Source organism: Triticum dicoccoides, chromosome 7A, assembly GCF_002162155.2.
Source record: "Triticum dicoccoides isolate Atlit2015 ecotype Zavitan chromosome 7A, WEW_v2.0, whole genome shotgun sequence".
Lineage (NCBI taxonomy): Eukaryota > Viridiplantae > Streptophyta > Magnoliopsida > Poales > Poaceae > Triticum > Triticum dicoccoides.
In genome coordinates this window covers 658,022,601-658,035,259 of record NC_041392.1, presented here as the reverse complement: position 1 = coordinate 658,035,259, position 12,659 = coordinate 658,022,601, and the positions used below count along the sequence as shown (strand labels likewise).

Genomic DNA, 12,659 nt, shown 5'->3' with positions numbered 1-12,659 from the left:
TAGGCCATTTTATTTTGTATTGATCGATTCGCGTCTAGTTATTTGTTTTTTATACTGGCTATTACTTTTCTTGATAAATAGTAGTATCAAATATATACATTTTAGGTGTCTTATAAAAAACATCTCCACTCTCTTCTCTCGCCAAAGAAAAGTCAAATCACCATTGATTCACGGACGGGCTTGATCAACAGGAGTATACTAAGACCTTGTACAACGCTGGTGCTAGCTGCATGGCGCTTCGAAAATTTCTTTAACCCTCAACGCGTAGTGCTTGGTATGAGGTGCTAGCTGGGCCCTTTTCTTTTTTGCCTGCGAGGCACTGAGTCGAGGCATCGTGACTTGAAAGGAGCGGTTATTTGTTGTAAGCACTGGCTGGCACCGGAAGCAAGACTTTGCTTCTGCCATCCGTCCTAAGCACCTGTGTAATCCATTCTTAAAAAAAACGGATTTTCTTCTTAGGCACCTGTGTAAGCACTTGCGGTTGTACAGGGCCTAAAGAGAAGAAAGGGAGGCTCTTGTCATTCTGATGGACCACCAAACCAGGTGCCTAAGAAGAAAATCCGGTTTTTTTTGGGCGACCTGTGTGCCCGCCCTTCTCTTTTCTTTCCTCTCTCTGGCCCTCGGGCCTTTGAGTTTACTTGTTGTGCACCCATTCTAGGTTCCCTTGTAGCTCGCTGTTCTTACCACTGATTAATGAATTTGGTAGCAACTACCAACAGTTAAAAAAAACTAAGCCCTCTCCTTTCGGCGTGTCGTCATGTTTGTTTGACCGCGTCACAAAGAAAAATATACATACATGAAATGCGGCCTCCCCTACCCTCCCCTGCTGTTATATAACCGACCTCCTCTCCCTCCTCAAGAAACCAACCTAGTACCATCCTCCAACAAGGTCCGTTTCCTCTTCAAACCACCCTTGCAGATAGAAAGATGGACTCCGACGAGAAGCGCCTTAGGACCGGCTTCGACAAGTTCAGGACCGAGGTCTACGAGTAAGCTTCTTCTCTCTGATGCTGCCGCTATGCTTTGCTTCCATCTATTTGAGATTATTTATTGTTGCTTTCTTCAACTGATTATTCTCTGACCGGGCTATGGCAGCAAGAAGCCGGATCTCTTCGAGCGGCTCAAGACCAAACAGAAACCCAGGGTATGTACAGTACCCTCTGTACCTCACCATAACTAAAATGTTCTCTCTGGCTAGCTACCAATTCTGGTTGCTTTTTTTTGCGATTGTTGATTGGCTCGTTGAGTTCGTCTGGAAGCTTGGCCAGTAAATGTGTTCTCTCAAGATTTGGTGATTCTCTATTTACTGCTATCGAGCCGTACTATTTTTTTTTAGAAAAGAGGCGCTTGCCCGGCCTTAAACTGAGGCACTTACAGATCCAACACGAGTTCCGGATCGAAAAGTATTACCAAGTGCGGAAAAGAAAAACAAGGGATACAAGCCCAGAGGCCAAAGGACGATGCAGCGCCACACCGAAGGGGCAAACCAACAGGCTCTCGAGGTAGCATAGACATGCGTCATGTCGGTGGCGCCCCTTGTGATGATCGACGAAGCTCGGTACACTTTATCCGCACCTTTACTGCGAGCCCCTCCACGTGCCTTCTGTCTTGCTCCCTTGACAGATGTTTCCAGAACTGCAAGAAAGACACCATTTTATATAATAAATCAGCCGGGTGTTTGATGAATATTCCCTCTATCAAAGCCTTGTTTCTTGTGGTCCATAGAGCCCATGCTAACGCCCCAAATCCCACCCAAGCCATCCGTCTATCTCTCCCGGAGGTGTCCCTAGCCAACCTATAGAAGTGCGAAAAACCACTCGGATTCCATGTAGATCCTATTACCGCCCTCAGCGAGCTCCACATGAATTGAGACATGGTGCAACGAAAGATGATATGGTCACAATCCTCGTTTTCTCCACACCAAACACATTTGCCATCACCTGGGCCTCTTATTTTTTGCATTTGGTCCCCACTCGCAATTTGATTACTAGCCACTTGCCATAGGAAAATCTTAATTTTTGCCGGGATACGCGCTTTCCAAATCCCAGACATGTCACACGGCGTTATAGACTTGAAGATTTCTCTGTATAAGGAGCCGGTGGAGAAGTGTCCTGATGGCTCCAAGCGCCAGATGACCTCGTCCTGACCGTGACCCACTGCTAGACCATCCAGGCTTTGACGCAATGCTTCCCAATCCTCACTCTCTATTTACCCGAAAGGACACCCGAACTGAGGCGCCCATTGCCTGTTCCGCCAAATTTCCGCCATCTTGGCGGATTGGTCTGAGGCGATGGCAAATAACCGTGGAAAAGCCTGGGATAACCGCTCCTCACCACACCAAATATCTGTCCAAAAACACGTGGCTTTCCTGTTGTGGATTGTAAATCTAGTCCCGAGAGGTCTTGAGCCGTACTATTATTTGTGGGGCCAAGGAGATCTTCATTACTTAAGGTGATGCATCATTCTTAGAAAGACTAACAACTTCCTCAGTGCCTCCTCCTAACCACAACACGGTGCGAGGAGTACCCCGCCCATAGGTAGTGAGGGAATGACTAACTTTATCGAGCAATACTTGTTCACTTGTTCTAGTAGTAGAACAATGTTGCTTGATGTTGGTATCCAAAGCCGTTGACACTGAGTCCCTCAGGCGTGCTTTTTCTTTTGGCTTCCAATTATAAACCTTCATATCTTTTAAATAAAGATTCCAAATTAAGTTATGTTTTCATATTCGTGTTTCCCGTGTCAAGGGCATTCAAATAAGATCCATTTCGAAAATGATTTCACGAATTCAAAAAAACATGTTAAGTTTCAACTCTTGAAACTTGATCCAAGCGACTGATAAAATCATGATTTTTTGGCTACAACCAACAAAAAAATATTTTAAATTTTTTATCTATGACACTTGATAAGAGCGAGCGAGAAAATCATAAGTTTCAGGTAACCAATCATAAGTTTCAACACTTGAAACTTAAAATTTACTTGCCTTCATGTGGGATGCAACTACTTCATGAATCGTGAGGCAATCGAGCGACCGGGTAGGGCTTGACAGGTACTTGACCCGGCACGTGCAATTTCCAGGTACAACCAGGGATACACGCTGAATCTGGGGGGTGGGGTGCCCGTACCATTTGCTTTACCGTCAAGGATGATATAATAAAGGAAATGACTGCTTGTCCTAATTGCACATGATACTAGTTTATTTGCTAAACCAACTACAAAGATATGCAGTGCATAATCTTCTGTTGAAATTGTCTCATGCACTTTCAAGATATGCACTGCATTGGTAACGACTGACATGTGCATAGCCATGATATATGATTTGGCTTATTCAGATGTCACCGTCCCTATCACTTTTATGGTCTTGTGGACGATAGGATAGGATTTTTTTCCCTTAACGGTTATATATTATCTAGATGACCTCACGTTGATCCAAACCTTGTAACAAGAAATACATAAATAATTGCTAAAAACAACTAAATCTATTGGGAAGACATTGTAAGCATGAAAATCAACAGACACAATGAAGCGAATGAAAAGAGAAAAAAAACTTTTGAAATTTACAGTTAAGAGAGTCATTTCTAAGGAAGATATGAAGGATGACTAACATGTATGTTTTGACGATGTAGCAGCGTTGCATGCATAGAATAATGCAAAAAAAATACAACTTATGACGTAAATGCATGGCTTGCTTATGTGGCATGATTATGTCGAGGACAATCTAGATGATATCCCGTGCGAGGTTGGTGTTGTAATCTTTGTTAAAAAATGCATAATTAGGTTCTACATAAAGAAATAAAACTGACAAAAATAAAATTTAAGAGTATTCTTCATTTAGATTTGAAAATATTTCAAAAATACAAAACATATAAAAATGGTGTATAAAAGAGAAAAATACTATATTCAGTTTAAAGAGTGTCATTTCCAAAACAAAAAAGTCAATGATAACCTAGAAAGGTATGCTCCAAGCGCCCAATACATATATGGTGTCCATGAAAGTGCACAATTTCGTGCAAAAAATTAACTAATGACATACATGCATGAACTGATGATGTGGCATGAGATTGCTGCATGGACACACTAATACAAAATGTAGCTTTTTACTTACATGCATGGCATGCTGATGTGGCTTTGTTGCATTCCTAGGAAAATAGGTAATGGGCTTAGTGCATGTCACCGTTAAATGCAATGCGATTTAAAACTCGCTTAGAATGCACTATTGCATGTTGCATGGTAGAAGGTTCTCATGAATATATCGGATGGATGCTAGTGCACCAAGTTAGTAAATCTAACGGTTACAAAAAAAAATTATGATGTGGAAGTATGCATGTTGACATGTAGGATATGTAGTGGGTTGTACTTATTTAGGAATCGAGGAAACAGGAGGACCAACAGTTAGGATGTACAAAATTATGGATAGATCAAAACCTGATGAAAACCTATGGATAATAATTCACCAAGGTGGGAGTTCCAAGTATAACACGATTGACCTGTGAAGAAGTGAACACATCTTTATAACACCCCGGCCATAGTCCTCAATTTCTTGGCTATCACTTGTGACCTTGACTGACCCCATAGACCAATATTAGGCTTTCTATGCACTTTGTGCTTTTAGAAAAGAAGATGCACCTTGTTAATCATCCTCACTTAATACGAATGATATATTACTCACGTAAAAAATATGCATCTTCTTTTTCGGAAGCTCGTGTCCGAAGAACCTGCAGGTTACAAATGTATGGGATGGGTTAACTTATGACATAATGGTTTAATAGGAATGATAGACTACTCATATAAACAATGTGCACCTTCTCTACCAGAAGCTCGTCTCCAATGAACTTATAGGTTAAGCATGCTTGGTCTAGGGTAATTTGAGGATGAGTGACAGTCCGAGAAGTTTTTCCCAAGTGTTCAATGGAGGACAAAGTGCGCAAAAAAATACTAGTATTGTTCTATCAGGCCAGTCTATATCCCATATACTCCCTCTCTTTCAAAATATTTGAAGTTCTAGATTTATGCTACTGAAAAACATACCAACATCAACAACACCAAATTATTTTCATTAGATTTATCATAATACATACTTTCATAATATATATTTGATATTTTAGATGTTAATTTTTTTTGTACACATGGTGAAACTTAAGGAATTTTGACTTAGACCAAACACAGAACTTTAAATAAATGTTTTGAAATATAGGAAGTAGTAGCCAGGTGCAATGACTAGGAATTGGATGGATATGGCTAGGATGTTGCATTCTTGTTAAGATCCTCACCTTGAGATGGATTCTTGATATATAGGCTCCAGTTAGTTTTTTCTTGCGTCTGTACCTTGCACCGAAATCAATCACATATAAGAACCCAACAAGAAGGGAGGATTTGTGGCACACATGTGTGGGAGCACACAAATTTCTGACCTTCTGATTACCTCACGATCCATCCAAAGTGACCAAGTTGGATTAGTAGTACGATCGTTAGCAGTAGCGCTGCTTTGGACCCGTGCTACTGTAAAGTAGCGGTAGCGCCTGCCTCTGACCTGCACTACTGTTAAGCCTCCACCTATAAAGTTTTCTCTAGTAGTGTAATGACCATATATTAGCTTCTCAAAGCTTTTGACAGATCCATCGACCCCACCACTCATGCTTTAACATTTCCTCTCCAAATTCAAATCTTTTATATCTTCTGAATGGAAAGTCCAATATTTTCTTTTTGCATATTCGTGTTGCTTGTGATGAGGGCATTGAAACAAGTCCACTTTTGAATATGTTTTGACAAGTTTTTAAAAGTCCATCAAGCTTCAACTACCAAAACTTGATAGGAACGAATGATAAATTCATCAAGTTTTAGAAACTAAGACTTTAACCCAAAGCCCTAAAAACAAAGGAAACATGGTAAAAACTTAATATTACAACTATCAAGTTTTTGAAACTTGATAAAACCTTAAAAATTGCCTAAATGTATTCTAATTTGGCCTTGGTCGAAAGTACTTTTGCAACAAACATGTATATGCAAAAGCAACATAATTTGTACTTTCGATTCAGAAGATATACTAGATTGAAATTTGGAGAGAAAATGAAAAAGCATGAGAGCTGGGTGGATGGAGATGCCAAAAGCAGCGAAAATCTGGCATGCATGGATCCTAGTACATAAATTAAGGATTAATGATATAAACGAGTTCACCTATCTTAAAGCAAATAGACGCCCACATACATGCGCTCTCTACGAATTTGACCCAACTAGACCTTATAGAACTCCACACACAAGACCGGTGAACATGGCAGATATACATGGTTGTGGCCCTGCCGCCCTGCCTACATACATAAGGCCCATCCCAATGCTCCACCTTGTACATGTGCTAAGATTGTCAACTAAGCAAAAAAATTGATGTGGCATGCTAGTTAAGAAAAGAGACAGTAGTATGGTGACCCTAGAAAGAAACGGTGCTAAGCACATGTACCTAGATAGAAGCACAATTTTGAGTCTACAACTAATTAAATGCATGAAGCTTAGCACCCAAAAGCTTAGTACCTATGCATTGGGAACTTGAGTTGCTAAGGCATTTAATATATTTAGCACCTCATCTAAGCACATTTGCATTGAAAGAGGTCTAAGAGCCCACTATAATGGTGCTACCAGTGGGTGGATCAACTTCCAGACATGGGCTTGTATTCCTTTCAAGGTAACTCACAAAGAGGCATGGCTGGTATGGTAGATGATCAAGTCATTCGTTTTGGATTTAGGCAAGTTTCTTTGATCGATTCTCTCAAAATCTTAAGAATCGGACCTTCCCATAGATTGTCCTAGAATCTTGAACTGAGAACTTTTTGAAAAATCCTAGCCATTTAGACTCCCTAACTAGCTAGGATTGTCAAAACAATATGGGTTCAAGTTTCTGGGAGAATATGCGGGAGCTCCGATCCTCAAGATTCTAGGAGAATCGGCAAAAAAAGGGCCTTACTATCATGCATCATATTCAAGTGGTTATTCAGTGATTTGGTTGGAAAATGTTTCTAGCCAGGCGACCGGCTGCATGTCAGGCCGGTCGCCTCGCTCACATCCAGAAGTTGCCTTATCCCTTTGTCGTTTTCCTATTCACATGTTTTCTTTCCTTTTTTTCCTCTTCTTCAACCGAGTGAGCGTCCCACACATGAGCTCCACCCTTATGTGGCTTTCTCATCTTCATGACGCCACAGTGCAAACAATATCTCCCAACATCGAAACCACGAGAGCACTTCTAGCCGCAAGGGGGTGGCCCGCTTATAGTTGTGGAGCAAGGGGGTGCTCTAAGCCACGGCTGCCGCCAGTGTCCCTACTTCTTCTTTTTTTTTGCCCCCGCAAAAAAAAGAGTTGCGAACAGCACGTGCAACACTGCCATCAGCAACACGCGGTGTCAACCGGCCATTGCTATTGCCATGGGAATGCTTCTAACATCGGTGTTTTTTTCGATTGCTATTGGGAGCGAGCAGGGATCAGGCCACCCAATGCTTGATTTAACCACTAAAGTGCGATGCTGGGAACAGCACCATGGCATGGTGGAACCAGTGTCTCGACTTGCTACGACCAGTGCCACTACGTGTTGTGACCGCCATCATGGCATGCTAGAACCATCGTCTCAATTTTTTGCGACATGCACCGTGGCATGCTAGAACTAGCATATCGACGTGTTGGGCACTTGGAATTGGGCGCCTCTGCGTGAAGCGACCACCGGCGTGTTGGAACTAGCATCTCAATTTGTTGCGACCAGCACCATGGCATGCTGAAACCTATGTATTGATGTGTTTGATGCTTGGAGTTGGGTGCATTGGCATGTTGCGACCGTCATCATAGCGTGCTGGAACTTGGGTCTAAATTTGCTACGTCTGGCACCGTGGCATGTTTGGACAAGCCATTATGTCGATGTTGGGATTGGCCATCATCAGTGGAACGGTCCATGACCTCCAGTGCTGAGACATGCGAGCTGCAACCGCCATGAGGTGGTGCTGGAACTGGCGGCTAACGAGTTACAACCGGCATGGGGAAGTTCTACAACCGGTGATAGGCAAGCGCAAGCGAGCTGAACGGTGCGTAGCGAGGCTACATCATGGGTGCGACGACCAGTCACGGAGGCCATCCATGACGATGCGTTGACGATCATCAGGGATGTTGGGCCTAGGTGTGATGCGGATGTTGCAGAGAGCGGTGGTGATGTCGGGGTAGGGGGTGCTGTCGTGCCTCGTGGGAGCAGCACATGCGTGGGCGGAAAGGCGGAGTTGTGCGAGTCGGACGGCAGAAGGAAAATTATTTCGTCTACGTTGACTACACCATGCGGGAAGGGAAAAAGAGGCCATCGTACGGTTCTAACCGGCTGTCTCCAACAGCCCTGTTGCGACCAGTGAACGTTGCTGCTACTTGCTTTGCTTGCCTTTCTTTCTCCTGGTGTCTCTACGATTCGGTTCCTTGTCACAAAAGCAAAATTTAGTTCCGAGTTTCTCCTGCCGGACTAAATAAAAAGTGGTCCGAGATAGAATTTCAAAAGTGGCAGCCTTCAGTGCAAAGCAGTGTCAAAAATGTCTATTCCACCAATCAGAGCAAGTATGATAAGGGTTTTATATACTGCTGTACATAGCATTTTTACTTACGCGAACAATAAATACATTAAAAAATCTCACTTGTAAGAGCCTGGTTCTATACTTGCTCCTAGACAAATGTAGTAATTATAAAGAAAGAGAAAGATATAAGGTTGAAAAAAATGCTAGCCTAATAGTCAACCTTATAGACCACGTTAATATATGAGTGACTGGAGATGGGGACTCTAAATGACATGACGGATGCATAAAACTATCAACTAGCTATAAGGCTGGTCATAATTAAAGTATCATTGATAATATCATACATGTCAACTAGGCATTTTTCCGATGTGACACATAATCTAGTTAGGAAGGAAAGAATTGAGTATCATGATATAATACAGTATCGTATTAAATGATACAATATTATGTGTCATGTATGACAATAAATAAAGTCATTATGATATCAAGCTATAATACTGCATTATGAAGATAGTATCGTATATACTAGTATCATATGCATGATACTAGTATATGATACTCCCTATTGTGACTACTCTTGACCATGCTCTTATAATATCATCATATGAACACATTCTTTATTTTTTTCACCAGGTTGACTAATATGCCCCAAGCTATAATGAGTAGTTTCTCTTCTTATCGCCAAAAATTGTGAAATGTTGGAGTTTGAAAGAAATATTGTAATGTATGACGTCGATGGTAGTCTAGTTCTGACCTCACTTGGTTATACCGGGTAATGATGATGTTTTTACGTTGTTACCTTGTTGAAGGAATCTATCTCTACCTAAAAGCGTTGCTGTTTAAGAACCTCGTCATCTGTGTGTTGTTATGAGATAGTTGGTGCGAATATGATCATTGTTGTAGTTTGCTGATCGCGGATCTGATCACTTTGAGTTTCTTTTTTCTCGCCTACGCACAGGTTTGGTTTTATATGAATTTGTTATCTACTGGTGTGATTTTTTGTGTATACTAGTATTTGTTGTGTGTAGCCTAGTTATGCAAAGGCCGACTATATGTTTATTGTGTTTGAATCCTCTTGATGCTTCACTTTTTTGCCAATAAAATCTGTTTTGCAGTATCTGGTGTTCGCGTGCGCTGACTCGCGTGTGTGCCCATCAGTCACCCTGGGCCTAGAACTCGGTGAGGCATTCATCGTCCGCAACATCGGCGCCATGGTCCCCTTCTACTGTGAGAACAAGCACACCGGCATTGGATCGGCCATCGAATACGCCATCTGCGTCCTTGAGGTTAAGGTCATCGTGGTGATTGGCCACAGCCGCTGCGGTGGAATCAAGACCCTCCTCTCGCTCAAGGATGGCGCGGATGACTCCTTGTAAGTACGTAGCTTAGTTCTGATTGATTCTTTTTTTGGTCTGTTTCTGACCGGAGCTGTTTGGTTGGTTGGTCTCAGCAAATTTGTTGAGGACTGGGTCAGGATCGGGTTATCGGCTAAGAGGAAGGTCGAAGACGAGTACTCAGGCAAACCTCCAGAGGAGCAATGTGCCTTCTTGGAAAAGGTTCGCTTGCACCATAGGCCACCTACCATTTTATAGTACTTTACTTTCATATTGTAATCGATTCATTGGAGACGCGGCGTTTTAGCTCCCGGGTTCAGGTGAGCCAGAGAGTGAACAGTAAGTTTCTTAAAAATATTAGAAAAAAATAAAAAAGTTATAAATTTTTTGTGGTGAAATATGCTTGAGTGCATGATGTTCATGGCAAATTTCGGAGCATTTGAACATTTAAATAGCTCTCAGCAAAAAAACATAAATTTAGGGTCCGTGAAAAAGTTTACTGTCTTTTACAGTTTGGACCCGATTTTTTTGCCAAGAGCTGCTTAGATGTTCAAATGCACTGGAACTTGACACGGAGATCTTGCACTCAAGCATCTTTCATTACAAAAAAATCTGGAATTTTTTTATTTGTCAAGTAACTTTTTTTATTTACTGTTCATAGGGTGTAGATGAGCTCGAGCTCCGAATTAGATATTCGCTTCATTGGATGCATCAAGTACCTAATTTTCATATTAAACATCTTACATATGCTAGATGTGATAGTTTTTAATATAAATTTGGTCAAACTTCTTAAAATAAATTTGACATGCAAAATAAAAAAGCAACGGAGGGAGTAGTACTTAGCAGTTAGCTTGTAATGTATGCTAAATTTCTTTTGCGTGTGAATGATGGATTAACTCGCTGAGCGAGAGATCTCTCTTAATCGTTCTCGTCCACAGGCGGTTGTCGACGTGTCCCTCGACAATCTGAGAACCTACCCGTTCGTCAAGGATGGTTTGGACAACGGAACAGTCAAGCTGGTCGGCGGCCACTATGACTTCGTCTCCGGCAAGTTTGATACATGGAAAGCTAAAAATCAAACTTCCTCCCATCGCTCATCTCTCTGACATATATAGATATGTACATATAGCAAGATATATCGATCCATCGATATGAATGCCATGGAGTACGTACTCGTATTTCCGAGTAGTGAATGTCGGATGGCTTGGTGTCAGTTTTTGTAATAAACCATAGTATTTTCTGACGCAAAAGTATTGTGTTACTATGTGATGTATAATTTAATCGTCACGTGATCAAAATACATCAGATATTATTCTAATCATATTCTTCATCAAGTGTTTACCTTTTGAATTTTGGGCTTCCCTTCGGTATGTGACACTGGCTAATTGTTATTTCAGACTTTTTACTGCCTCTCGTTGCTACTCTTGTTATTACAATTAATTTAAAAGAAAGGTAAACTTTTCATCTGTCAACTTGGCAAAGTCTAGATTTGGTACCTTAATTTTGAAACCGGACGAGTTGCATCCTTAACTTTTCAAACCGGACATATTTCGTCCCTTAGACTTAGCAAAACAGTTTTCGTGCTATCTCAGCGTGATTTTGACTGGTCAGCACCCATGCGACGGTGCATGGCGAGTGGGGCTACCGGGGCGAGCGCGGTGGCGCGCGGCTCGTCGCAGCAGGCTGCTGCTAGCTAGCTAGCTAGCTAGCACACGACCGACTAGCTAGCTGGTCTGCACGCACGCAGCGGTGCACGCAGGCGTGTGGCTAGCTACTACGCCAGCTAGCTAGCTCGCATGAATGCAAGGCCGGGGCAGAGTAGCTCCGGTAGGGGACGGGGGACGGGCGCCTGGCGGGGAGTAGATCCGGGCGCCGGCGAGAAGTAGCTCCGGGCGCCGGCAAAGAGCACAGCACGGGACGAGATCTTGTGCGTGGGTGGTGGGTCAGTACAGACAAAAGGAGGACACAGAAGTGAGCCTGTGACAAGTAGGCCATACCTCGCATGCAGTGGACGAAGCGGACAAGGAGCACGCAGAAAGCGTTCGCTTTGTGTCCGCAGCGGACCCAAATGCAACCCAAATTTGAGACCAAAATGGGTCCATGCGGACACAAAGCGGACACAAAATGGAAATGGGTCGAGGGAGTCCTGGATTAGGGGGTGTCTGGATAGCCGGACTATACCTTCGACCGGACTCCTGGACTATGAAGATACAAGATTGAAGACTTCGTCCCATGTCCGAAAGGAACTTTCCTTGGCGTGTAAGGCAAGCTTGGCGATACGGATATGTAGATCTCCTACCATTGTAACCGACTCTATGTAACCCTAGCCTTTTCCGGTGTCTATATACACCGGAGGGTTTTAGTCCATAGGAACAGACAATCATACCATAGGCTAGTTTATAGGGTTTAGCTTCTCTAATCTCGTGGTAGATCTACTCTTGTACTACCCATATCATCAATATTAATCAAGCAGGACGTAGGGTTTTACCTCCATCAAGAGGACCCGAATCTGGGTAAAACATCGTGTCCCCTGCCTCCTGTTACCATCCGCCTAGACGCATAGTTCGGGACCTCCTACCCGAGATCCGCCGGTTTTGACACCGACATTGGTGCTTTTATTGAGAGTTCCTCTGTGCCGTCGCCATCAGGAAGGATGCCTCATCCCGTCTTTAAAGACGGCACCGTTGCTAAGGCAGCTTTGGCTGTCGGCCAAACTCTCCGGCTAGGTGGTTTCCTTATGACCGCCTGTTCGGCTACTGCGCCGACGATGACCTCTCGGGTCATCGAAAGCAATCTTCACGTC

General features: G+C 42.8%; 1 protein-coding gene across 1 annotated transcript; it reads left to right on the top strand.

Moving 5' to 3' along the window:
- The first annotated feature begins 927 nt into the window (after positions 1 to 927).
- On the top strand, positions 928 to 10,962 carry LOC119333816 (carbonic anhydrase, chloroplastic-like). The gene is made up of 5 exons (XM_037606577.1): positions 928 to 989; positions 1,096 to 1,144; positions 9,638 to 9,894; positions 9,973 to 10,078; positions 10,795 to 10,962. Exons 1-5 carry the CDS (start codon positions 928 to 930, stop codon positions 10,960 to 10,962), a joined length of 642 nt encoding a protein of 213 aa, XP_037462474.1.
- Positions 10,963 to 12,659: the final 1,697 nt, after the last annotated feature.

Coding starts and splice junctions, on each gene's coding strand:
- LOC119333816 (XM_037606577.1), top strand. CDS start 928: ATGGACTCCGACGAGAAGCGCCTTAGGACCGGCTTCGACAAGTTCAGG. Junction 1,145..9,637: donor AGACCAAACAGAAACCCAGG/GTATGTACAGTA, acceptor TCTGTTTTGCAG/TATCTGGTGTTCGCGTGCGC. Junction 10,079..10,794: donor AATGTGCCTTCTTGGAAAAG/GTTCGCTTGCAC, acceptor TCTCGTCCACAG/GCGGTTGTCGACGTGTCCCT.